Consider the following 27,415-nt stretch of genomic DNA (forward strand, 5'->3'; position numbering starts at 1 on the left):
GCTTTTGTACAATGCAAGAAATTTTTTTTTTAATTTTTTTAAAGATAAAGACTATAAGTGTTTTTTTTTTTTTTTCCTCAGTCTTGGACTACAGTAGTATAAAATTGCCCACCTGCTAGGAAAGTTTTAATATTTACTCTCAGTTTCTGTCCATTATCTCCATGCAAACCACCCTCTGAGGGGGGTTTTGGTGGGGATTCAACAAGTTAATTGTGTGAAACTCTTCAGAATAATAACTGATGTATTGAAACCCTCACTACATATCAGTTGTTACTGTGAAGTATCATCCAATGGCAGGTGGCATTGGTACTGTGACCTTCCATCACCTTACCCCCACCTACCCCACTTACCCCAACCTGCTATGTCAAGTAGCTATTGAATGACAGCCTTTACTGTCTGTTCCTCCTGTGCAAATGCTAGATCTGTGAGGGCAGGGGCTCAGGTCTGTGCTGTCACCCACTAAACACCCAGCTCAGCCAAGAACGATGCCTAGCACTGGTGGGTGCCCCCAAATGGCAAGACGCATGAGCACAAATCCTGGATCTGCCATGTACTCACTGTGTGACCTCTAGCAAATGACTCCACCTCTCTGGGCCTCCGTTTCTTTGTCTGTAGAATGGGAACACAATGATGATGACCTTGCCCACGTGCACAGAGAGGTTTGGAAAAGGATACTCCCTGCAGTACTTCTCAGCACTGCATGTCCCAATGTCTGGAGTCATTTTTGGCCGTCACAACTCAGGAAGGGAATGCTATTGGCATCTAGTGGGCAGAGAGGCTGGCGATGCTGCTAAGCAACGTACAATGCACAGGAGAGCCCTCCACATCAAAGAACTACACAGCCCAGTTGGGGTGGGGGAAAAAGAGAACTACACAGCCCAGCCCTGGCTGCTGTTGCTCCGTGGATTGAGTGCCAGCCTGCAAACCAAAGGGTCGCCGGTTCAATTCCCAGTCAAGGCACACACCTGGTTTGCAGGCCAGGTCCCCAGCTGGGGGCGTGTGAGAGGCAACCACACAATAATGTTTCTCTCCCTCTCTTTCTCCCTCCTTCCCCTCTCTCTAACAATAAATAAATTAAATATTTTTTAAAAATAAAGAAAAAAGAACTATGTAGCCCCAACTGCCTATAGTGCAGAGGTTGAAACCTCCTGATATCAGAGAAAGAGAACCACCTAGATGCCCATCAAGGGGAGAATGGATGTATAAACTCCAGTACAATCGTCCTGTGAAAGAGCAGGCCGAAGTTAGAAGGAATAAGCTGAAACTGTGTAAAACAATGAAAGATCACCCAGACACAGAGTCAGGGAACAAAGCCGGCTGCAGAATGCTGGGTGTGCACAGCCATTTACCCTCAGAGAGAAGGGAAGGGACAGAGCTAGAAGTCACACTCGGAAGCATGGCTCCAGAGCCTGCCGTTTCACCCCCCTGCCTCCGTGGCCTCGGTTTGACACCTTTTATTTAAATAAATGCACACTCTTAAAAGCGTGCCCTGTCATTTCCATGGGCCCATAGTTATGTGTGTCAATGGCATGCACACACAGGGAAAGACCTAGAAGGCTGCACAGAAGACTAGTAACAAGAGCAACTGGAGGTGGGGGTGGCCAGGAACAGGAAGGGGAGGGGTACCTCATCTGTAATGGTTTAATTTCCTACAAGGACATTCCATTCATATCTGTAAGGTAATTAAAAATGAATGAAAGATTACAAATGTGTACACCACCCTTCAACCCAGAAATTCCACTCCCACACTGTACAAACCCGCAGGTGAGAAGTGGCCTGAGTCTGTCACACACCGTTGATAATGGCAAAAGATGCGTCCAGCCTCAGTGTCCATCAAGAGGGGACTGGCCTAAGAGAAGACAAAACCACAGTGCCCCCACCCAGCAGAATTCTACGTGCTGTTATACAACAGCCTCCACGACAGAGGGGGGAAAGGGACAGAGGCAAGGGCAGAAACGTGAGTACGAGCCACCAGTTACGCAACTAAAGGGGCATGAACGGACTATCGGAAGCGCTCGTATGAAACCAGGCCCAGCAGCCGGCCTTGCGGAGGGAACCAGGGGGCTGACTTTTTTTTATTTTATTTTATTTTTTTTAGCATTTTATTTTTTTTAAGTAGTTTTAGGTTCACAACCAAATTGAGCAGAAGGAGCCAGAATTTCCTTTATGCCCCCTTTGCCCCCAAACATACACAGCCTCCCCCATTATCAACATTCCACACCGAGTGGTGTGTTTATGACAGTCAGAGAACTTCCATAGACACTTCATGGTCGCCCAGAGTCCACAGCTGATATTGGGGTTCACTCTTGGAGACATACAGTCTATGAGCTTGGACAAATACATGATGACATGCGTCCATCACTGAAGTACCACAGAGAGTAGCTTCCCTGCCCTAAAATTCCCGTGCTGCATCCCCGGCAACCACTGATCTTTTCACTGTCTCTGTCTGCAGCTTTGGGGGGCTGACTGCTCACCCTGCATTATGCATGCTTTTTTCCTTTGAGCCATGGGAATGCTTACACATCTATTATATGTAAGTAATAATAAGCATACATATGACATAGTTTTTATATACATGCATACATAGTTACATATACATGTATAATTACAATTTAAAAATTTAAAAGACACGAAAGAGCATATACATGATTCAATTTTATGTCAAGTTCAAAAACAGGCAAAACTAATGTTTAATTATAGAAATCAGAACAGTGGTTACTCTGAGGGATGCTGACTAGGAGGGAACACCCTCTGAGGAGCAATATTTACTTTCTGATGTGGGTAATGGATATACAGATAAATCATATGTAAAAATTCATCAAGCTGGACACTAAATATTGTGAATTTTTGCACACAAGATTGGCCTAAAAATGTTTTAGTTAAAAAAAATTTTTTTTTTATGAAAAAAAGGTTTGATCGTGGTGCAGAAGGGATTTCTAGAGAGGCCCCAACTTCTCTCATCCTCACCCATTCCCAAAGGGACCTTTTTGCTAGGGGCCCTGGGAGGGGGCCAAGATGGGGTCGAGCCCTCCCCCAATCTCCCCCTGAAGATGCCGAATGGGAAATCAAGCTGGCCTTTGTGGCTGGGTCCAGCAGAGCAGGACAAAGGGCCAAATGAAGGCCCCCTGCTCCCCCCAGGACACTGCAGCCCATTCATGTTGGAGGCTGGCCACTTCCCCAGGGCTCCAGCCGCCCTCCTCTCCGGAGCTGGGAACAATATCCCCTTTGACCATCCCCTTGTCTCCCACTTCCGCATTTAATTGCAAGTTCATGGGTATTAAGTGGTCCGTACAGCTGACCTAGCTCTCTCTCCCTACCCCACTGTCCAAAAAAGAGGCCCACAGCCGTGTCTCTGTTCACTGCCTCGGTGTGTCCACTCTCTCAAGGATCCCCCCAGACAGAAGAGAGGAAGAGCTCCCCGGCACCCCCCGCCCCGTCATCTTCCTCAAACAACTCAGTTCTCACCCAGAAACGCCGCCTTGCAAACCACGCTCCTCCGGGCCCTGGCACTGTGCCCTCTGTTCTGACTTGCCAGGCTGCTGGCACACTCCCTCGGTGCCTTCCCAGAACCCCACTTGATGTCTGAGGAACCTGAGGCCCAGGGAGGGTCAGTGCTAAGAGCTTCAACACTCCTCTGCCTGGACATCCTGACTTTCCCTAAGTGGCTTCTTGCCCTCCATTCAAGGGTGCGGCCCAAACCTTTGACCCTTAATTTCTTCTCTCTCTTTGAAATCCCAGAAACAACTTCCACCTCACCTGCTGACCTACAGAGATCACACAAGCCAGTCTTCTGCTCTTTACATGAACCCACTTTTGCCCTGGTTCACAGGATTCCTACACTGGAATGTCTCCAAGCCTGTCATGCCTACCCTGAAAGTCTCCACCTCCTCCAGGAAGCCTTCCAGGTTACAGCAGTCAATAATGTCCCCCCCCCCCCTACTGAAAAGCCTCACCTCCCACATTCCTCTGCCACCAGTTTAAGCCTGAGCCAGCTGTATCGCCACCCTAAATTCTCTCCATGCCACCTCCTGGTCCAAGCCATCACCACCACCATCCTTTCTAGTCACTGACAGCTGACCAGTAACCACCGAACCAGTCTTGCTGCTCCTACGGTGCAGCCTCCACACTTGGACCTAAATGGCATCTTTTAAAACACAGACCAGACCACTCCTCTGCCCTGCTTCCTCCACAGTTGCCGGCTGCACCTGGAGGAAGTCCCTGTCCTCACCTGCACCTGCACATCATGCCAGGCCCTTCCTCACCTCATCACCTTCCCTCCCTCCACTCCAACACCTGCTGCACCCCAAACGCACCAAGGTCCTTCCCACCTCCCAACCTTGGCTCTTGCGGTTTCCTCCCCAAAAGTCACATACCCGGCTCCTGCACATTATTCGTGGCTTCACTCCTAGGTCAGGCCTTTCCTGAGCACCCGACTGCAGGCAGGACACCCTGCCCCCCCACCGCTTCCCCCTGGTCACTCTTTGTCACACCCATCACTGTCCCTCTTTTGTCACCATCCTGGCAGGTACAAAAACCTGAAATGGCCCTGCTCACTGTGTTCTTGTTGCCCCCATTAGAACATCAAGTCTACCGGGGCAGGACCTTTGTTCACCCCAGGACCTAGTACAGCACCTGGCACACAGCAGGTACTCAAGAAAGATTGAGGATTTGAGTCACGAATGAAAGGTTGACCCTATCCTTCTTCAATTTACATCTAATTCAAGAGCTGGCCCACACTCTGTGACAGACCATGAGACACATCTCCCTGCTAGGAGCACTCTGGGGACCGACCAGGTCAGCTCCTCTCTGGTGGAGGACTCCTCCCCTCTAAAGGCCCATCCTACTCAACCAGGACACAGCAGAGACCGGCTCTCCCCTGGTCAGAACCACCCACCCCTTTCTGTGTTCTTAGCTGGTGCCCCACCAAGTGGTACAATATGACTGATGGTCAAGAGCAGGGCTCTGGCATTGGGCAGCCTGGGTTCAAATCCTGACTCTGCCTCTTCTCATACACTGTTTTATAAACTCTGCTGGCGGCGCAAGCCTGGGCAGGCTACTGAACCTCAGTTTCCTCTTTTTTCAGGCACCCTACCTCACAGGGTGGTTGTAAGGACTAAAGGAGTGAAGAGCACCCAAACTGGCATTTCTTAAACTACAGTGTGCTTGCAAATCAGCTGCACAAGATGGTTCAAAAAGCAGGTTAAAGCAGATTCTGATACAGCGGATCTGGGACAGATCCAAGCCCCACCGTGCCGATGATGCCCGGCCCTGGGGCATGCCTGGAGCACACCAAGGGCCTAACACGCTTTGGCACATAGTAGGTGCTCAATTAAATTATCTCCTGCAGTTATTATCTATCATCTGACTAAATTAGATTGTAGAGAGCTATGTATCTGGTTCTCTTACTAGGACTAAATTGGAATCTTTTCAGATCTGCACAAGACCCAGTCCTAAATCTGTGAACGTAAATAAGTAAAATTTTAATTACAATTTAAAAGAAACGGCAGCTCTCATTTCTTGAGCCTCCACATATTTTCTTCCCTTTCATTCTCGTGACTCACTGCACGCTGGGTGGGGCGTGGCAGGTTGTTTCCTGCATGGAGGCCCCTCACAGCTGCCAGCGAGATGTCCCCCCGTGAGGACACGCTCACAGAACTGAAAGAGGAAGACTTCGAAGACCCACTGAAGCCGTGTCCCCTGAGCACACTGTCTGGAGCATCCTAAGAGCAACTTTTATAAGCCCCAGAGCTCTGCCTTGAGCAGCAGAGCCGCCCTGCCCTGGAGTCTGTGCACTCAAAGTATTAGCTGGTTCCAAGGAAAATATTTCCAATGCCACCATCTGGGACCCAGTTTTGTCCTACACGTATTTTTGTTAACGCAGCCCCAGTCTGGAGACACCCTGGGGCACAGGCAGTCCCATTTATGAGGGAGGAAAACGAGGCACAGAGAGGTTGCCGGGCCTGTCCAGGGCCCCACTGGCACACAGGCTGCCGTCCACCCCCAAGAGGACCATCGAGGGGCCAGCTGCGTGGAAACCCAAGAGAGCATCAGCCAGTACTCTGGGCGGTGGGGGGGGGGGGGGGGCGGGGGCTGTTAGAACAAGGGCCCATAGCCTCCCCCTTGTGGGGCACCTCCAACCACACAGATAGCATCTTGCTCTAATCAGCCTCTGGACGAGGGGCCCCCAGACCCTGCCATAAAAGGGGCCGGGGGTAGCTTTGATGTGGTGGAGGATGGAGTCAGCCAGACTCCAAAGGCAGTTGTGGGGGAGAGAAGGACCTTCGAGGCCCCAGACGGGGCCTTCAAAATGGTCTCAGCTTCTCTCCAGTCCACGTGGGCCCCCCGGAATATCGGCAGACAACTCTTTCATCAAACGCTTTACACTCACGATCTCATTTCAACCTCACAGAACCCTCCGAGGTAGCACTGCAATCACTCCCCATTTTGCAAGGGTGGGGAAACTGAGGCACAGGGAGCCTAAGTAAGCTGCTCAAGGTCACACAGTGGGAAGTGGCAGAGCTAGATTCAAATCTAGGCTTAGGGGACTCCGGGACCTACGCTTATTGATAGACTCTTCCCCAACAAGGCGACCAGCCGGCCCAGTTCATCGAGGACTGACAGGTTCCCAGGGGAGCCGGACTTTAAGCTTTAAAATCAGGACAGTCCTAAGCAGACCAGGGCAAGCTGGTCACTCTGTTTACCACTCTACCCATCAATAAGAATAAAGAGAATAATAATGCTAATAGTGACGCTTAGCACTAGTGCGCCAGCCTCCACTGAGTTTCATCACAGTCCTGTGAGGTAGGGGCTTTTGCTCCTTCAACTCGTCGTCCCCTGTTGCGCAGATGAGGAAACTGAGGCCCAGGGAGGCTGCAGAACATGCCCGCGGTCAGCACCTAGTACAGGGAGCAGTCTCTCCGAGGGCAGCAGCAGCCTGGCTCTCCACGTCCTGAGGCACCTGGACGGGACAGGACCCCGAGAACCACAGTGAACTCTGAACATTGCCCTTGATGGGATCCATGCCTTTAACATACATGACATGGAACTAAACTGCTGTGGATGCAAATGATTGCAGGGTTTCTAAATATGTGTTAGCTTAAACTTTGCCATTTACTGCATGGACGGTCTCTGGGCAAGTTCCTGACCTTCTAATTCATATCCCCACAGTAGCACACTCATAGCTCCTGTCACTCGCAGGACTTTTTATGTATTTATTGGCTGAGCATCTCCCCCTGACTCAAACGTCAGACCTATGAGCGTAGGGAATTTGCTCACTGCTGCTTCCCCAGCACCTAACACACAGGAGGGCCTTCATCAACATTTGCAAATAGTATCAAAACAGCAGAAAACAAGGTTCCTGGAGCTTAAAGTGTCTCCAACATGCTGTGGACACTCCCTTTGTGCCAAGGGCCCCAAGAGAAGAGAGGCGGTTCTGAGAGCTTGTCAGGGGGAATCTGACCCAGGCTGGGGAGGCAGGAGAGGGTGAGCCGAGGAAAGCTTTCCTGAGAAAGTGCTGTAGGCTCTCGCCACTCCGGCGTGGCCCCCGGGCCCGCAGTGGGGGCCTCTCATGTCCAGGGCGCCTGTGAGACATGCAGCATCTCGGGCCCCACCCCGGACCTGCTGCTCCAGAATCTGCACTTCGGTTAGATCCCCAGGTGGTTCATATGGACAGCGGAGTCTGAGAGATGCTGGCTGAGAGCCCAGGAAGAGTGGACGAGACAGGCTTCGTTGGTTCAGTGGAGGCCTGGGGAACCGTGAGGTGAGAGGCTCAGGGCAGGCCTGTGAGGCCGCTCGCATGTGAACCGGGGCTTCCCAGCATCGCAGAGGCCCGTCGAGGGACCCTGAGCATCCTTCCTCCCTCAGACCCAAAACAGGATCTGAGAAGCCCAGAGCCAGCATATGTGGGAGGGGCGAGAGAGGAGGATATGAACCCCCCGACAGATTTGCGTGGCAGACTCCCCGAGAGCCGCACCATCTGGAGCCCCTTTGTGATACAGGGGAGGAAGGAGGGCGGACAGCCAGGAATATTTATAAAGCAAGGGGCAAGGGAGCAAAGGAGGTGTGTGAGGGAGAAGCAGAAGGCTTCCTGTCACCAGGAAACCTGCAGCACCCCACTCTTGGCCTCCTAACCACCTGCAAGAGACAGGATCACTCACTCCAATCACCACTTAGAATCCACGTGAAGTCCTCCCAGAAACATGACCTCCCGGAAGTCAAGCCCTGGTCCCGCTCTTGGTACGTGTGGTTGTGCAGGAGCGGATGCCTCACCTCCATCTACAGAGACAGACATGTGACTCAGGCCTAAGCAATCAGAGCTCTGGAGAGGCAGTCAGGGGTCAAGCCAGGGAGCACCTGAATCCAGCCATGCCTGAAGCCATGACTCCTCAATCAAGTGAGCCCTTGAAAGATTGCTGTTGTTGTTTCCTTGGGACCCTGTGAGTTGAGGTTTCTATCATTTGCAACCTAAAGAGTCCTGAATAATATACAACCTGCAAAAGCACTTCCCACCCTGCAGTGTCATCTCTTGTGTGTCCCTTCTCCCCTCGGGACTGAAGTTCCTCAAGGACACACACCATCATCTGACTTAACTCTGTCCCTGATGCGTAGAGGCCTGATATATAATATAATCTCAGGAGATAAGAGACAGTGAATGGATGTCTCTTCCTTCCTTCACCCCACAAATACGTACTGAGCACCCTCTACGTGCCAGGTACTACTGTTCTAGATCTAGGAACAGCAGGGAACAGGAGACATAAAAACCCCTGCCCTCCAAGTGCAGGCAGAGTAGACAATCATCAAACAAGTGAAATATAAGTGCAATGGCAAACAGGGAGAGGAAGCATGGGAAGGAGGTGCAATTTTTAGATGTCTGCACTGAAAAAGTGAGGTATCTGGGCAGAGACCTGAAGAGGTAACACATCTCATGGATACCTGGGCCGTGTTCTAGACCAAGCAAGTGCAAAGGCCCTGAGGCAGGAACGTGCCGGTATGCTTGGAGATGCGGCCAGAGAGGTGGACGTGGAGAGTGGGGAGACCACATACTGAAGGGCCCTCTAGGTCATCCTCGGGGCCTTGGCATTTACAGTGAGTGAAGAGGGAGCCATGGGAGGGTTCTGGGCAGAGGAGAAACGCGATCTGAATTGCACAGGATGTATGTGGAGAACCACCTGTCGGCGCAAAGGTAGGAACAAGGGACTGACAAGAAGGTGACCACAGCAGCCCCAGCAGGAGATGACGGTGGCTGAGACCATCGTGGCAACATGGAGGGGCGAAGAATGGCCAGATGCTGGGTTCCTGTTGAAGGTGGATCAACGGGATTTCCTGATAGTTTCGATGTAGGATATAAGAGGAAGGGGCAGAATCGAGATGTCTCCAGGGATGTGCCCGAGCAAGTGGAAGGCTGGAGGGACCATTAACCAGATGGAAGGATGTTGAGGCAGGAGCAAGCTGGAGAAGATGCCCACCAGACACCCAAGGAGCGATGTCCAGTCACCGCCCGGACATGGACACCCGGAGGTCAGGACAGAGGTCACTGCAGGAAATAGAAACTTGGCAAGTGTCAGACATGGGAAGGCATTTAAAGGGATCGAATAAGACAAGCTCAACTGCAGAATGATGATAAAATGACGGAGGGAGAGAGCAGGAACTGTCCCCATCTCCCTGCCACTGGGCTCCCGTTCCCACTGCCTCCCCGGCTACATGCTGGGGGAAAGGGGCAACCAAGAGAAGGACTGACTCAGCGCCTTCTTCTGCGATGCCTGCCACAGACAAAGGAGTTCGGCATCCACCATGTCATGCCCCACGGCCAGCTCCACTCCGTCACCTAGCTGAGAAGCTGGGGCTCAGAGAGGGACAGGGCTCACTCAAGGTGATCTGAACGCCAACGCAGCTGGCAGGGCTGCTGGAACCAGGCCCCGGGCTGCAGACACGATGCCCCGTTGCCAAACACAGCTTTCCATGAGCCGAAAAAGAGACCCCCCCCCCTCCTCACACCCCAGAGGACCTGACAAAGACCTGACACATGGGGAGGGGGCCGAGAAAGCGTCCTGGCCCGAGGCGTCATACTGACTGTTGGATGACAGCAACAGCCTTGGCACCAAGCTGAGGAGCCCCAAGGGACGGCCTGCACCAAACTCAGGAGGGGGGCTGCTGAGTCTCCCCAGGTGCAAAGGGTGTCCCTCTTCCTGGCCTTACAGGCTGGCCCTGAACCCAGAACCCACTCCTTTAAACCACTGATTTTCAACCTTTTTCATCTCACGGCACATAAACTAATTACTAAAATTCTGCAGCACACCAAGAAATACTTTTTGCTGACCTAACAAAAAAATAGGTATAATTTTGATTCATTTCACATGGGAGGGCTATTGTTGTATTGGCTCTTGTCATTTTATTTGACAATCCAAGGAGAAAGAGGTCAGTGCCCCAACTAAATAGTGAGGTATTGCATGTTTTAAAAATTCTTGCGCACACCAGTGTACCACAGCACACCAGTTGAAAATCACTGCTTTAAACTGCTGCCTGATATCCCAATACGTGAATGAATAACAGTCTTAGTCAGACTTTTCTCTGTTAACGAACAAAATATCCATGTGATTTCCTGTTTGTTTGTTTGTTTGTTTTGGTTACTATAAACAAATCTGGAATAAACCTAATTGTAACTTAACCCTTTATATATTTTTTTCTTGGTTCTATAGAAGAGATTCACAAAGGAACTGAATCAAAGGATATTGTGTCTGTGTGGGGTTTTTGTTTTGTTTTGTTTTTTTCAATTTATTTTATTTAATTTTTAACAGGGTTACTTTTATTTTATTTTATTTTATTTATCTGTTTTTAGAGAGAGGGGAAGGGAGAAAGAGAGGGAGAGAAATATCAATGTGCGGTTGCCTCTCACGCGCCCCCAACTGGGGACCTGGCGTGCAACCTAGTCATGTGCCCTGACTGGGAATTGAACCGGCGACACTTGGCTCGCAGGCCGACGCTCAATCCACTGAGCCACAGCAGTCAGGGCCTGTGTGTGTTTTTTAAAAGACATTGTCAGACTATTTTTCCCAAAAGACAGCAGTCATTAACACTCCCACCACTCCCACCAGCATCATATGAAACTGCCTGTTTCCCAGCAGCTATGCCAGCACTGGGTATTATCACTTTGTGTGTGTGTGTGTGTGTGTGTGATAGTGTAATGCTATGAAAGGCAATGCTGACTGATGTGGATACTCAGCAGAAATGTGGCTCCACATTCTCCTTCTACAGAACCAATTTAAGAGCAATCTGGGCCCAAATGAGGAGAGAGGACTGTGGGGGAGCAGGTGGTCCATCTAAACGGTCCTGAAAAGCCTTCCTCCCAAGCCCCTCTACATCCTCACAAGCTGACTCCTGAGCCTGCACCATCCTCATTTCTGAAATGGACTTCACACCCAGGCATAACAAAGATGCCTTTGTCACTAGGAAAGAGGGAGCAACTGTTGCCAGAACATTCTGGGTTCTGTTCATTCAAATCTCCATGTGTGGGGAGGAGGAGGGGGGAGTGGGGGAGAACAGGATGCTTCCCACTCTGGGGCTGACCGCAGGGACAGACGCCTTGGGAAGCGCTGGAGCAGTCCCAAACTCCCTGTCATTCACTCACTGGTTCATTCCACAAATATTTGCTGAGCGCTTACAATGTGCCAGGCAGTCCAGGAAGCCTGTTACATTTATCACCTCATGCAATTCATTCCCGCAGCCCGATAGGAGAGGCAACATCCTTAATCCCATTTTACAGATGAGAAAACTGAGGGCTCAATGAGATCAAGCTAAGACCCAAGGCCACACAGCTAATGAGTAACACAGGAGCACTAAAGAGGAGCAACTAACGAACTTCTAACCATGGGCACCACACCCCAGGCCTCAGCTGCCACACTGTTCCACCAGGGTCACCAGGGAAGCCTCCTCCCTCACCTCCACCCTGGCCCCCTACAATCCATTCTCCACTGGCAGCCAGATGAGTCCTGTAAACACTAATTCAGGTTGTCCCTCCTCTGCTCAGAAGTTCCCAGGGTTCCCATCTCACTCAGAATAAAATGCAAAGTGCCCACAGGCCCTGCATAGTCTTCCCACCAGCCTCCCCACTCCTACTGTTACCTCCCAGACTTAATCTCCAATTCACTCTCCAGCCACTCTGGCCTACTTGCTATTCCTGAAACAAGTTCCTGCCTCAGGGCCTTTGCACTTACTGTTTCCTGTGCCTGGAGTGCTCTTTCCACAGATACAGAGGTTAAGTCATTTTCCGGAGGTGACACATCTAGAAGGAGCTGCGTGGCATTAAAGAAAACACAATACACACAGCGAAGTCTCCAATGAGAGAGAAGGATGCTGTGTGACCCTGGGTGGGTTACTGAACCTTCCTGAGCCTCTGTTTCCTCATCTATAAAATGGGCAGCATAGAAACATCTTCCCCATCAGGTTCCTAGAAGGCTACATTGCTTGGGCCATGTCCACTGAGCAGAGCACCTCACACATGTGGACACTGGTGTTATTATTAGATCTATGGTAAGAGCTGGAATCGTGGGAGATGGCCTCCTGAGAAGGCAGGATATGAGCAAAGCTTTGAAGGCAGGAATTGGAAAAGCTGTGAGGCACTGCAGTGGGCCAGGTGACATGCAGGTTCCCCTGGGACCCAAGACTTGAGTAAAGGCAAAGCCTTCCAGTCTGGGATGCAGGCACCAACATAGAGAAGAGATGCTCCCACTTGGCTCCCCATCTTTCTTCCAGTCCCAGCACCCCGGGGTCATCCTTCCGGGAACCACCTCTTCCCCACTGCCACATATATGGCTCAGTGGCCCCCTTACCCAGACCTGGCCAGACAGGGTTTCGGTGACTCATTCAGGGATGCGAGCATGACCCAAGGCAGCCAATCAGAGCCCACTCCGCGACAACAGACCAGACCCTTCCTTAACACAAGCCAAGCAATTCCCGTTTTTTGCTAAGGCAGTCGGGCTGGGCTTCCCGTCACTTGCAACCAAAGACTCCTGACAACCAGCTCTTGCTAATCTCATCAGCAACAGCAGCGCTCTTACTGTTGTTGTTACTATTACTATTTCAAAACCGTCCAGATTTGAGATAAAGAAGGGCAGGGAGAGGTCTCTGCTGGGCTGTACAAGCTCAGGAAGAAGAGACCAAGCCTGACTGTGATGGTCTCAGGGTCCCAGACCAAACGGAGAGACCGTCCCACACCCCTGCAGGAACCCACTGTTTCTTGTCTGGGGTCCGCACTGCAGGCTCTCCCAAAGCACAGAACAAGATTCAGGAAATACAACAGGCGAACGTGGGAATCTCCAGCCCAACAGCTGATGTTGGAAAAAGTAAAGACAGTGATTGCCCACAGGCCACAGGAAGTGGAATTTGGGGTAACAATCACCCTTTCTAAGGGAGAACCGCTTTCTCCCCTTCTACCCCTCTCACAGAACAGAAAGACCACCCACACACTGGAACATTCATCTCAAACTCAAATGTCCACAGGGGCCAGGCAGGCAAGAGGTAGGGGAAAAGCACTTTTTTGCTAATTAAACACAATTCTGTTAAACATATTTTTGCTTATTAAACATCTTTTTTCCGAAGAGAAACCTGCCACCTTCTACTTTCCCTAAAACATGTCCCCCTGGGTCTGGCTTTCAGTTTTCCATTTGATAGAAACAAGGGTTAGAAAAACCCTTGCCTGCCTGTTATCCTCTGAGCTCTTATACTTGAAAAAATAAAAATAAAAATAAAAAAAGCAGCCCTGGCCACGTGGCTCAGTTGGTTGGAACGTCATCCTGTACACCAAAAAAGGTCACAGGTTCAATCCCCAGTCAGGGCACATACCTAGGTTGTGAATTCAATCCCTGGTCAGGGTATGTACAGGAGGCAACTGATTGATCTCTCTCTCTCTCTCTCTCTCTCTCTCTCTCTCTCTCTCTCCCCCTCTCCCCACCACCCCCACCTCTGTCCCCTTCCTCTCTCTCTCAAATTCAATAAACATATCCTTGGTTGAGGATTTTTTAAAAACAGCAAGACAAACACAATGATAAATGGCAACCAATGTTTGGTTTCAATATCAGAGTAATAGGGAAGGGTGGGGACTGTGGCAAACTGAAGATGGAAGCCCATCTAAAACAGGCAGCTGCTATTCAGCTCTAACCTCATGTTTACCTGTAGAGATGAAAGCTTGATGTGAATAAATCTTTTGGTTATTTAAGAGGCCAGAAATACAGATCTGTGTATGAAATTTCTTTTGTATGAATTTCAAATTTTTTAATGTTGGCAATAAAAAAAATTTTGAGAACACCGTACAGGCCTGACAAAAGCCACTTATGGGCCTGAGCCGCTGGCCTGGGGATCCCCAGTTTGGAACGCATGGTGCTAGGGACCCGTGCACCATGAAAGATAATAACACACACACACACTGTTTATTGTCACTGAAGTCAAAGAATCTCCTAATGTCTCCCAGAGGCACACAAAATTCCTGGGCCCGCAGAATTCCTCGGACTCACCTGAATACTACTTAAAACCTCCCTCTGTCCTCCAAAGCATCTTGGCTATTAGATAAAAGCAGGACATCATGGCACAGGAGTCAGAAAACCTCCGATCAAGTTCCATCTCGGCCACACACCATTTGAGAAGCCTCGGCCCAGCCACTGAAGGGCTCAGAGCCTCCGTTTCCCCTTCTGGACGAATGGGTGAGGTGATGTCTTCATCTTTCGCAGCTCTGACAACCTGATTTTAGGATTCCAGAAGCTAACGATTTATTTGAGTTAGTAAAGACCAAAAGGTCCTAAGCCAAGGTTTCTTCAGCCCTCAGTCACAAAACTGACAAAAGAACTGGCAGCTGAAACAAAAATGCACATGGTCTCTAACTTTGAAAAACTGAAAACCATATAAATGCCCAATATAAGAGGAATGGTTAAATAATAATAACTTATTATTTAATTCATCTAAGAGGCAGGCATTATTTTGGGGAATGAGGAAACTGAGGCACACACAGACAAAGCAGCTTGCCCGTGCTCACACAGCCAGTTAAGTAGCCGGGATTTGACCTGGACTGAGGGATCAAGAACCCCCACATTTTGTTATGAAGCCATCAAAGGTTTGGTGATGAAGGTGCAGAGAAGGGACAGGAGAAGCAAGATACACTACCGTGTGCAGTGTGATCACACCTAGGCTAAGACAAAATGCACAAGACGAGGGGGAAATGCACCAAAAGGTGAAACGGCTGCTTGGAAGGTGAGATCATTTCATTCATCTTTATTTTCCAAATGTCCTATGATGAACACAGTGACAGCAGACACACAGTGCGTGGCAGGCGTCCCTAGGAGCTAGCACCTTGCCCAGCACATGCTACTTCACTCCACCTAAGTAAGTGTACTCCGAAAGAGAGCAGAAGCCCCACCTCCACCCCAGGGCCCAGATGGTTCCCTGTCCTGTGACTGCTGTGTCCCCAACATCTACAGCAGGGCCAGGCACATGGCAGGTGCTCGGTAAAGCGTGTGGAAGATGAGAATAAGCTGTGGGGTGGGGCCTGAGATTCCCCCCCATTGTACAGATGAGGAAACTGAGGCCCAGGAGTCAATTGCCCAAGGTCACGGAGCTGGTCAATGGTGGCCCGGGACAAGCACTGACACAGCCACATCTCAGCGGAGAATCTCCACCAGCAGCACTCGGGGTAAAAATCACAGGTGGTCAATGATCACCAGCCAGGGCCACTAAATATGATGTGCGGTCCAGGACTGGACCCTGGACTGGGGGTGGGGATCGAGGTCAGGGAAGAGGCATACAGAGCGTTTTGGGGAGAATAGGTGAAATCTGGATAGACTATAGATCATATGATTTAGTATCAATAACAAATTTCCTTATTTTGTTTATTATACTGTGGTTATGTTAAGAGAATATCCACGGTCTTAGGAGACAGATGCTGAATTCTTTAATGGCATCATGTCTGCAATTTCTCTCAAGTGGATCAAAGCAATAAGAATAACAGTGTGTGTGTAGGGGGAGAAGGGAGAAGACAAGCAGAAGGGTTAATGAAGCAAATGTATCCAGTGGCCAATAATAGGCAGATCTGAGTGAAGAGTACACAGAGGTGCCCAGTATACATGAAATGTCAGGACAAAAAGTTACCAGAGGAAGAGGGTGGGGGAGGTGGAGGAGGGTATAGGGGGGATAAATGGTGACGGACGGAGACCTGACTTGGGATGGTGAGCACACAATACGGTGTGCAGATGATGACTGTGGAATTGTGCACCTGATATCTGTATAATTTTGTTAACTGGTGTCACCCCAATAAATTCAACAAAAAGGAAAAAAGTTACAAAAAATGAACTTCAAAAAAATGTATTGAATTGCCCCTAAATACAGCATACTGGGGGTTCTTGCCTAGACCCCTGTATGTACGTAGTATATATGCGTGACACACACAGCCAGGCACACACAGAAAACATTTTCCCCTACCTGGTTCCATAAGAGAGCTCCTGTAGCGGAACGGGCACAGGAAATGTGCTTTGACACACACTCCCCCACTGTATTTATGACCTTTGTGATGAAGGGGAAATAAATCTTAAAAATTACCAGATCAACAGCCTGGCCGGCCACCAGTTGGTGGCTCGAACCACATGGAGCTCCCTCTGCCCTCCCTGTGTGTAACGGCAGGAGGCCAAGGCCGCCAGTATGCAGCCACTCTCCACACTGGGGTCCACATTCCCCGAAGTCAAGGTCATTCATTGAGAAAGTGGCAGGAGCCAGGAAGGTCTCTGTCACAGCACGTGCCCCTTTCACTCACTCATTCGCTCCTTTGACCAATACTAACAGAGCATCCAGCATGTACTCGGTGCTGGGATTTGTTAGTGAACCTGGCAGACCAGGGTCCTGACCTCATGTGACATATTCTAATGGGGAAGGAAGACACTAAACAAGTAAATGGGATAATTTCAGAAAGAGCAAGGTACCAAGAAGAACAGGTGTGGTGATGTAGAGAATGTGACAGGAAGACTCTCTGAGGAAGTGGCATTGAAAGGTAGGGAGGGCCACCAAGAGGCAAAGCACAGTTAAAGGTGTTGCGGGCAAGAGGAACAGCAAATGAAGAGGCTCTGAGCCCTGGCTGGTGTGGCCTGAGTGCCAGCCTGCAAACCAAAGGGTTGCCAGTTCGATTCCCAGTCAGGGCATATGCCTGGGTTGCAACCCAGGTCCCCAGTTGGGGGCACACAAGAAGCAACCACACTGCTGTTTCTATCCCTCTTTCTCCCTCCCTTCCCCTCTCTCTAAAAATAATAAAATCTTTTTAAAAAAAGAAAGAAAGAAAAGGTTCCAAGGCTGGAACCAGCCCAGTGCCATTCAAGAACAAGAACGCATAAAGGGGGCTGGGGAAGATGAGGTTGCTGTGGTGAGCAGAGGAGAAAAATGAGGCCCAGAGAGGGACAGCTCCCTGCCCAGGGTCACAGAGCCACAAAGGGGCAGACAGTCTGGGCCAGACTCTGGGTGACTGAGCAAGACACCACACGGCAGGAAATTCTCCTGCGCTGAATTCCCTCAGCCCACCCTCACTCACATGCCTTTAGTTATGTTAGAAAACATCAGACTCTCTCAGTCCCCAGGTCCCCAAAAGTCTGCAGAAAAATACCTAGCAGTTACAGAAATCAAGATAATCACATTTCGTAAGAAAAACTAAACATGTATACAGAGGAGAACTTTTTTATTATGCAACAAATATTTAGTGAGCACCTACTATGTGCGAGGCATTGTTCTTGGTACCACAGAGACAAAGTGAATAAAAAATAATGCAGGGAAAAGGAGGTAGGCAGTGGTGAGGTGGGGGTGGGGCCAGAGAAGACTTGTCAAGGACAGGACATTTGAGCAAAGGCCTGAAGGACTGAGCTCTGGGGGATTACTGGAGAAGAACATTCCAGACAGAGGAAGCGAGGAGACCCTGAGGCAGGAGCATGCCTGGTGCCTTTGAAAAAGGGCAAATGTGCCTGAAAGAGGAGGGAGAGAGTAAGAGGTGCTGGTTGCACAGCTTTGTGGACACACTCAAACCTCTGAATCATTTACTTGGAGAAAGTGAGGGTTATGGTGTGTGCGTCATATCTCAATTAAAAAGAACTGCATGAAAAGAAAAGAAGAATAAAGGAGGAGACGGTTGAAGCAACAGGGGAAGATCTTGCAAGACCTTCTTTGAGGCTATTCTAGGTAAGGGCTTTGTTTTCATTCTGAGGGAGGTGGGAGCCACTGCAGGGATTGGGCAGGGCATGGGGCAGGAGCTGCCTGAAGCGTTAGCTGGAGCCCTCAGGCTGTGAATGGAGAACAGAGGGAACAAGGCGAGGGAGACAGCAGAGGTGGTGACTGCGGTAGCCCTGGCCATTGCCAGCCGTGTGTCCTCGGGTAAGCCACTTGACCTTCCTGTGCCTCCGTCTTCCTCGCCTGTGAAGTAGGGGCAGAGGTGAGAGCTCACATCGTGGGAACCTGGGAAGTGTTGTTATGATGACCGTGAGTGGAGGGTGGAGTAGAAGGTGCCATCAAACAGTTTTTAATCATGCAAATTAGTTTCCTGAACGGAAAATAAGGGGTGCCTTCCTCCTTCACAGGAAGCAGGGACCCACGTCAACAGCCCTTCCACCCAGGGGCCACCAGCACAACCTGTGTATGCCCACGCCACCAACAGGGGCCCAAACTCCTCTCCACGTGTGGTCAGCTCAGATGCAGTGCCCACAGGGAGGCTAAGATCCAGAGAGGGGACAGACACAGCCCTGGGTCACACAGAAGCTTGGGAGCAAATGGGGCATTGGCCTGGGGGAGGGGAGTGTGATCCTCCCTCTGGCTGGGTGTCCAGGCTGCAGGCAGGAGTTGGCTTACAGGGCCCCCAGGAAGGCCACTGTCCAGTCCTGATTTTCATATCATCTGCTAGACCATGCCACACCCCTGCTGAAAACCCTCCATAGGATCCTCACCCCGCTACTAAAACCCAAACTGCTCACTGAGCATATGAGGCCCATGCCACCTGCCCATTACCCACGCCAACCTCATCTCCCCGACTCCCCCCTCCAACCACCCTAGTCTCTTGTTGTTCCTCAAATGAGCCAAGCATGGTCCGGCCTCAGAGCCCTGGCACATGCTATTCCATCCACCTGAACACACTTCTGTCAACTCTTTCCACAGCTGGCTCCTTCTCTGCCGCAGGACTCAGATCAGATACTACCTCCTGAGAGAGGTCTTCCTTGACTACTCCATCTCAATACATGCCATCATCCCTATAACCAACACATCTCCATTTTATTTACTTCTGGGCACATCTATTCCTCGACTGTGTGGGCTTGAGCAAGTTACTCAACCTCTCTGGGCCTTAGTTTCCCCGTCTGCAAAATGGGTATAATGATGATATCTATTCTACCTCAAAGGGCTGTTGCAAGGGCTCAAAGAGATCATCCATCCAAAGCACTGAGCACAGTACCTGGCACAAAGCAAGGCCTCAATGGACTATGTTATTATTGCATCTCCTGTCACTTTCTCAAGTGATCTCTTCATAATATCTGAAGATTCCATGATAGCAGGGACTTTGTCCATCTCGTCCTGTCCACATGCCGGCACCAAGCTCTGTATCTGGCACATAGTACATGCGTAATATCCACCTATTGAATGAATAAGTGAACTTGTGAATGAAAGTGACTGCCCACACCCTGCTCTGACCCTGACCTCACTCCCCCTGAGAACAGCTCCTTACAGAAGCCACACTCCCTCTCCGGCACAAGACCCCAGATCCTGGTGGCCAATGCCACCTGCCTCCACCAGCCTTCATGGCCCTAGTCCCACCAGCCTGAAATAGCCTCACTTCCCCTGGCCCAGAATCAAGGGATCGTCTGTCAGTTCCACCCTGGGGAAGGAACCAGGCGGGTAAACACAGATTGAGTGTCTGACCACAGACAAAAGAGGGGTGGGCAGATCCTCTTCTCGTCCTCAAGGAGCCGAGAAAATAAAACTTAAAAATCCACACAGGGCTGAAAGGCTACAGGGCTTCCCCTCAGAGAACAGGAGCAGCTATGGCCGGTATGGGAGTGGGACTGACCTTGGCTGGGTCCTCGGCCATGCCAGGCACATGGATGACAGCACTCCTCACAGCAACCCTGTGAGGACAACGATCACCTCCACTGTGCAGATGGGGAAACCAGGGTTCAGAGAGGCAAAAGGACTGGCCCAAGGTCACACGGGGGCAGATTCAAACCCAGGCTGTCTGTCTCTAGAGTCTGTGCTCTTAACCATGAACACAAGACACACTACTGAGTGAAATGAACAAACTGTATCACGCTAATTATGTAAAGACATAAATAAATTTGGTTGTCCCGAGTGGGGGGAAGGGGTGCTACTGGTATCTACTGGGTAGGGGCCAGGGATGCTGTTAAACATCCTACAGTGCACAGGACAGCCCCCACAACAAAGAATGATCCTACCCCAGGGTGTCAACAGAGCTGAGGGTTGAAAGATGGAAGGATTCAGCCCAGACCAGCTGTTAGGGCAAAAACACCAATCCCCAGAGAAGGATGTGGGTCACCCAAACCCTCTCCACAAAACTTGCAGGATGGACCCCTGAACAGCTGCAGGGCCACCACCCTTGACCAGAGAGTTCACTTCCCTCCGGGGACCAAAACTTCTTCAGGGGGTCACTCTGGGGGGCGGGGTCTCACCTGCAAAACAAGGAGACTCAAACCCCCTGGCTTGCTCTTAAGTTCTGTCTCCTAAACTCTGAAGCTAGAATCGGTTCTGACGTCACCCCGTGCCTGGGGACCAAGGCTGGTGGAACACAGCACACCAATTGGAGAGGCAGCCCATCCTGATCACCCACCTCCCGCCAGGGTCCCAGCCAGAAAGCATGTGTCTGTTGGAAAAAAAGGAGAGAAGAGACAAGGGCCTGAGATGTCAAGCTGTGCAGGCTGGCATGGCCCGCCTGCTTCAGAGACTTAACTCTGGCAAAAGCTTTAAGAGCGGGGGGCTGGCTGTGAAGCAAAGAGGATGTGGGTTCCTTGACCTCAGGGAGTGGCCCCACCCAGCAGGTCTTCGGCTTGCTGGCTGGAAAAGGGGACACTCTCTAAGAAAGGGGTGCCCTGGAGCCTCCAAAAGCCAGGGATGCCAACGCCATCCATCTCTTTTTAAGGTTACAGATAAATGGGCATGAGGGCAAACACCAGAATAACAGTGAATGGATGTCCAGTAAGCTCATTTGAAGAAACACATTCAAATGCATGAGTTCTAGCATCTCCAGTGGGTCATACTTCCCGAAGGACAAGGACCACATCTGCCCCCTTGATGGCTGCGTTTTCCTGGCCTAGAACACGATCTGGAATATACAGCAGGCGCTCCATAAATACCAGCATGCTGAGAAAAGCAACCTTAATTTCTTCGTGGTTTTACCTTTTCATAGCTTTGTTTGCCCTGTGCCAAAGGTGGGGCCCATCTAACTCCTGCTGACACAGGATTTTATCAACAGAAGGTTTTCACTGACTTCCTGATGACGTTCAGCCCCTTACAAAGTGGCCTGGTTCAGGCTCCCCAGCATCCTAAAGTTCAGGTCATTTGGACCTTTTGCTTTAATTCTTGCCCACCTAGGCAGTCCAGAGGTCTCCTGTGGCAGGAATCTTGGTCAGAAACACAGCATCATGATCACGGTAGTGGTAAAGAATGTGGGCTATGCAGCCAGATTACCTGGGTTCAAATCCCAGCTCTGTCAGGCTGTGTGATCTTGAGAAACTGACCTGGTCTCTCCGTGCCTTCATTTCCTTTTCAAAATGGGAAGCATAATAATACCTGGAAATTCTGAGTTGATACACAGAAAATACTTTACACTGGGCTTCCAAACATTTAGCACTATATAAGTGTTAACAAATTAGTATTACTATTGCTGTTGCATTAATCTAATAGTCATGTTGCAAATACAACTCTTTCTATTGGAGTTTTGTAAAAAATACATTCACATACATATGCATAATTTTCTATGGAAAGGGCACAACGAACAGGATTTGTTGGTACTTATTTTTTTCCTTTTTTATCTTCCTGCTTGCCTTTCTCCACAAGATACAGGCCTGTCCAGGCATTTCCCCAAACTACTGTAACGTTATATGTCCACATGTACATTACGGTTGTTTATTTTCCCAAAGTGGAACTGTGTGTATACACACATACACTCTGAGCATTCTACTTTCGCAACACAACCTCATGAGAATCCCCCAAGTCACAGGGTACGCACTGTTTCAATGACTGCAGAATGAAAAAATGAGCCCCCCCCCAACCCCATCCCCCAGCACTGCTCCCTAGTGTCAGACTAGGAGCATAGAACGTTTAAAAAAAAAAAAAAAAAAAAAAAAGTAACAACACAAAACCACAGCTTCTTGTTTTGGCAAGCGGGGCTCCAATGAGAAGAATAGCTTTGGTCTCCAACCCTCAAAAAGCAGAAGCACAGAAAGCATTCTGGGAGCTTTCTGCTCACACCCTTGATCTTCAGGGACCCCAGCCCAGCCAGTGGGGCAGATGCTCTGGGTGCCTGGAAGTGACAGGTTTCTGTCCTCAGCCCCAGGGAGTCCTTTAGGGGGCTGCTGACCAACCCCCCACCCAGGAGTCTCTCTGCCCAACTACCCAGGCTCCCCCTCTATTCCCACCACTGCCTAGGTGGCATACCCATCACAGAACCTGGTGGCACCTGCCACCTGCCACCTTGCAGACAGGGACCCCAAACCAACCCAACCAAGAGGTAGGTGGGCCCAATGCTCACTCAGCCTCTCTTTAAGGGGCAAGACTTTGAGCCCCAAACCAACGACCTCACCTGCATTGCACCCCTCCCCCCATTGCTGCACATTCCCAAGAAAAGCCACCGGAGCATTCTGAACACCTGGAGCAGTTCAAGAGCTTTAACCGCAGGTTCATCCAAGCTCTGTAACACCCCTATGATGCAGGTGCTATGCTCACTGTACAGGTGGGGAAACTGAGGCACAGCACAGGCTGGTGACCTTCCCAGTCGGTGGGAAGTAAAGCCAGGATTTGAACACCAGCAGCCTGGCTCCAGAGCCCTACACTCAACCCTCATGCCATGAACAGACAGGGGGCACAGAGAAGGAACCCAGAAGCTTGGCATTTCCATTCTTGTACAGTTCTGGCCATTCTGCGGAAGAGAGAAAAGGAATCACAGAGGGGAAGTAACTGGAGGAAGCACAGGCAGAGGGTCAGGGTCACAATGACCCAGGTTAGAATTCCAGTTTTGCCACTTTAATAAGTCATGTGCCAAGCCTTTAATAAGCCAGTGACAGCGAAGTGGCTAGAGACATGAGTTCTGGGGTTGGCAGGCTGGGCTCAAACACTGGCAAAATGCTGTCCACATGACCCAGCAAAGCTCACTTAAGCTATATTTGCCTCAGTTTCCTCATCTGTCAGTGTGGATCACAATGACAGCACTGTCTTCCTGGGGATGCTGGGAAGAGCAAATGAGTTGATACGTGCAAAGCGCTTAGAAGTGTCAATGATCAATCAGTATCAGCTCTTACGCTGTAACGACTATCACTTATTACCGTTATTGATGCTGCCCAAGAGCACACAGGGAGCATAGCTGGCTTCTGAATGCTCAGCTCCAATGTTCAGAGTCAGAAGCCGGGCAATTTGTTTCACCACCTCTGTGGCATCCCCGGAGAGAGATCCAGCGACTCTGCAAGGGGCCTGTCCTTGCCTTTCCATGAATCAAATAAATACATGCAAAACATGGCACCAAAGGTGTCAGTCCCCCTTGGAGATGGGGAAGGGGGTGCAATCCAGTTCCTGAAGGAAATGGGGGAAGGTGGAGAGATTCTGGAGAGAACACAAGAGTCCCAGGCCCGGAACCCAACAAAACCACTGGTTCCTGTGGCCAATTTACACGGTCAAAATGAAATTCACCCGAATCTCTGTCCCTCTTTTGGTGCTGACTCAGACCTTGCTTTCTCCAGGCAGCCTTCCCTGACCACCTCTGTCCTCAGGGTGCTGGAATCCTATAACCCTAATCCCCTGCATTATTTATGCAATTATCATATAACATAATAATTAATGATAATAACTAATACTTATATACCTTACTGCCTGCCAGGCACTGTTCTAAGTCCTTTATATATATTTATATAACTCATCCTCTTAAAAACCCTCTAAGGTAAGATCTATCATCATCCCCCATTTTACAGATGAGGAAAGTGAGGCTGAGAAAGATTAAGCCACTTGCCTAAGGTGACAGAGCCCCAGCGCTTGACCCCGACCAGTCTAGCTCTAGAGCCCAGCCTTGTACTTGGATTTTTGTAAACTCCCTTTTTGCCTTCACGAGACTATGCTCTCCTTGAGGGCAGGAACTGAGACCTGGCTTTTCTGCACCCTCTACAATGCTCAGTCTACGCAAAGGCTTCATTTCTATTGGCAATGGAACCTTAAAACCAAGGAAACACAGAGGCCAGGGAAGCCCTCCCAGGTCTGTCTCTGCCACATGGAAGTCAAAGCAGGGAGGGATTACTGAGCATTCTTCCATCCTCCAGAGCCAGGAGGCTGGGGGGAAAATCCCTTAGCAAGTATAAAAGCTGGGAGGAGAGAGTGGGAAGAGAGAAGAGAATTACAACCTGCAGGCTGCTAGCCTCGCAGCTGTGCTACTGCATGGAAGGCCTGGCTAATTAGCAGTTCCTGAAGCTCTGAGCCCCCGGCTTTCCAAACAAAAAGGCCTTGGGTTATTTGGGGGCCGTTTGTGACTGAGCGAAGCAAGAGAGGCCTCCTGCGGCTCACAAACAAGGTATGGCTGGTCAGGTTACACAATCAGTCCATTTCTGGCACCAGCTTAGGGACACCCAAAAGGACAAGGTCGAAAGGAAGCCTGAATGACCTCCCCTCTTTTTCAGGTGGAGAAACTGAGGCCAGGACAGGTGGTCCAAGATGTCAAAGTTGGAAGAGCTTGTCTCAGAACTGAAGACGTTTAACTCAGCAAATTAAAAGTGCCAAGGAGATCATGTGGAAGTAGAAAAATCTTTTTTTTCCCTGTTTCTTTAATAACAAGAATGGTTGATTCCAATCAATTTCCCTTATTCCAGCTTCCTCAGACTCTACACATGAACAATGTAAAACCACAGTTAACCCACACGCAATCTGTATCTGCTCTGAAACACACCACACCATCTAGAGCAAGGGCTTTCTTTCCCATTAATAGAAAAAATTGCTTTCCTCTCTCCCTTCTAGGCTGAGGAGCAGGGAGCAGCAGCTCAGAAGAAGTGAGGAGTTCCCTAGAATTTGACATTGCTCAGAGATGCCGGGGCTGTCTACATTTTTAATTCAGAAACTGCCAGCTTCAAACTGAGCAGATTCTTTTATTTAACTGTGAGAGAGGGAGAGATGCTAACCCTGCCTTCTTCTCACAGGCCTTTCTAGAAGGGTCCTTTAGCCAAATGGTTTTCAATGCCTCTGTACAAGTACACACACACACACACACACACACACACACACACACACAACCTCTTTTCACAGAGAGAAGGGCTCTCTCCTTCCTGACTTGGAACTCGGACCTCACACAGCCTCAGCTACACCCCCAAGCTACTGAGGACCCTGCAGGATGCCAGAGTCTCCCTCTTGCCCCGAGAGACTGGAAGCTGCAGAGCCAGGCTCTGAGGTCTCTAAAGGAAACACCACCGCCCCCACCAGCCCTTCCTGAACCGGGATTAAAAGACTTCCTAGAGCAGAGAAAGGAGTAAATGAGGTCCCAGCAGGAGGCACAGAGATTAAAGCCCTGGAGTCTCCTAACTTGCAGAGAGCTTGGCCCAGTCCCACCCCCTCCACCCCAAAGCCACTTTTCTCACTTCCTAGGAGAGTAGGGAAGCGGCCCCTTCCTCCCTCTCACAGAAAAAAAGAAGAAGGAAGAAATGCAGCATAGGCTAGGGGGTTAAAGCACAGGCTGGGCCTGCCCTGCTTCGAAACCCACTATCCCCAATTACCCAGCTGTGTGATTTCTGGGCAAGTGAGTCAACCTCTGTGGAGCTAAACTCTCCCATCTAAAAACGGGGGAAATGCTCGTTCCTACTTCAGGGGCCACTTGTGAAGGTTAAACCTTCTAATGACACATAGAAGCGCCTGCCACACAGTAAGCGCTCAGTTGTTATTCTACAGTCTGTCGCTGTGGTTTTGCAACTTGAGGATGGGGGTGGGGGAGGCGGGGTGGGACTGCCAAATCGTTAGTTCTAACCCCACTCTCCCCAAACTCAAGGAAAAGCGTCTGCGTGGGGACCCGGAGTCTTTCTTTGGGGTTTTGTCGATCTCCATCCGTCCGCTGGGCGTTGGGTTTTGTCCTACTCTACTCGGCACAGGAAGACACGGGGCTCTAGCATTTCCAGAGTCCGTCCTGGATGAGGAGTCAGTGGTGCACCCCAAGGCGAAGAAAGCCCCGTGGCCGGGTGGGATGGGAGGGACGAAAGAGAGACAGCTCCCAGCGCCTGGTTCCCAGAGCCCCTGCCTCACGGATGTAACTAATTTTAAAACTATTTGAAAGGCGGGGAGGGGAGAAGAAAAAGACAAAAGGGCAGCGTGCCGGGGGGGGGAACCGAAGTGAAGTGCCGGAGACCCCGGGTCGATCTGGAGAAGACAGCCCAGCTCTAGAGAAGCCCGGGTCTCCCCACTTCTCGACGCGCCCCAGAAGCGACTCTCGCGACCCCCGGAATCTGAGGCCACAGGTTGTGGGGACCGCCCCGCGCGGAGGCCCCGGCGCTGCGCTTGTCCCCGCGCTCCCCGGGATACACTTACCGATTGCAAAAAGCGCAAGGTGCCCACGTAGTCCCTCTCGGTACCCAAGATCTCGTTGAGGACGCAGAGGCGGAGGCGCAGCTGGCGCTCCGAATCCCGGGCTGCCGCGCACGGACCCGAGCTGGGCGCAGCGGCGCCGGGGGCCCGAGGGTCCGGGTGGGCACCGTCCCCAGTCCCATCGCCGCAGGAATCGTTGCCGCTGGGTACCTCCATTCTAGCGGGGCTGCACGGCACCGGCTCCTTCCCCCGCGCGGAGGTCGCGCCGAACGGCGACTCAAGCGTCCAAGCGCCCCATCCCGGACGGGGCGCGCCGGCTTAGCCGCGGGCCTGGCGCTTGGCTCGCCCGGCGGGAGGGCAGGCAGGCAGGCGGGACTAGGGGCGGGCGGCCCGGGCCGGGGGCGGAGGCAGCGCGCGGAGGCTGGACCAGGGGCGGGAGGAGGCGGCCTTCGGGGCTCCCAGACGGCGGGCCCCCTCCGCCCGCCCTCCCAGGGAGCGTCTGCCAAGTGCCACGCCGCGCTGAGCCGCAGAGACGCTCCGCGGCGCTCGCCGACGACGTCGGAAACTCGGCGCGGTCGGAGCGGGGCCGCCAGCCGCTCTCCCGCGGGAGGAACCCTCCGGAAGGGGCCTGGCGGAGCTCGGAGGCGAGCGCACC

The 27,415-nt window shown here is 50.9% G+C and overlaps 1 protein-coding gene across 1 annotated transcript in view; it reads right to left on the reverse strand.

Moving 5' to 3' along the window:
- Positions 1 to 27,099, reverse strand: part of PREX1 (phosphatidylinositol-3,4,5-trisphosphate dependent Rac exchange factor 1) — a 169,351-nt gene extending 142,252 nt beyond the window's left edge. Inside the window, exon 1 of the mRNA XM_090286533.1 lies at positions 26,764 to 27,099. Coding sequence (XP_090142659.1) covers positions 26,764 to 26,976 — 213 coding nt within the window. The 5' untranslated portion in view covers positions 26,977 to 27,099. The remainder of the gene's footprint in view (positions 1 to 26,763) is intronic.
- Positions 27,100 to 27,415: the final 316 nt, after the last annotated feature.

The sequence above is a fragment of the Furipterus horrens genome, unplaced genomic scaffold (genome assembly GCF_987537825.1).
Source record: "Furipterus horrens unplaced genomic scaffold, mFurHor1.1.pri manual_scaffold_8, whole genome shotgun sequence".
In the NCBI taxonomy this organism is placed as follows: domain Eukaryota; kingdom Metazoa; phylum Chordata; class Mammalia; order Chiroptera; family Furipteridae; genus Furipterus; species Furipterus horrens.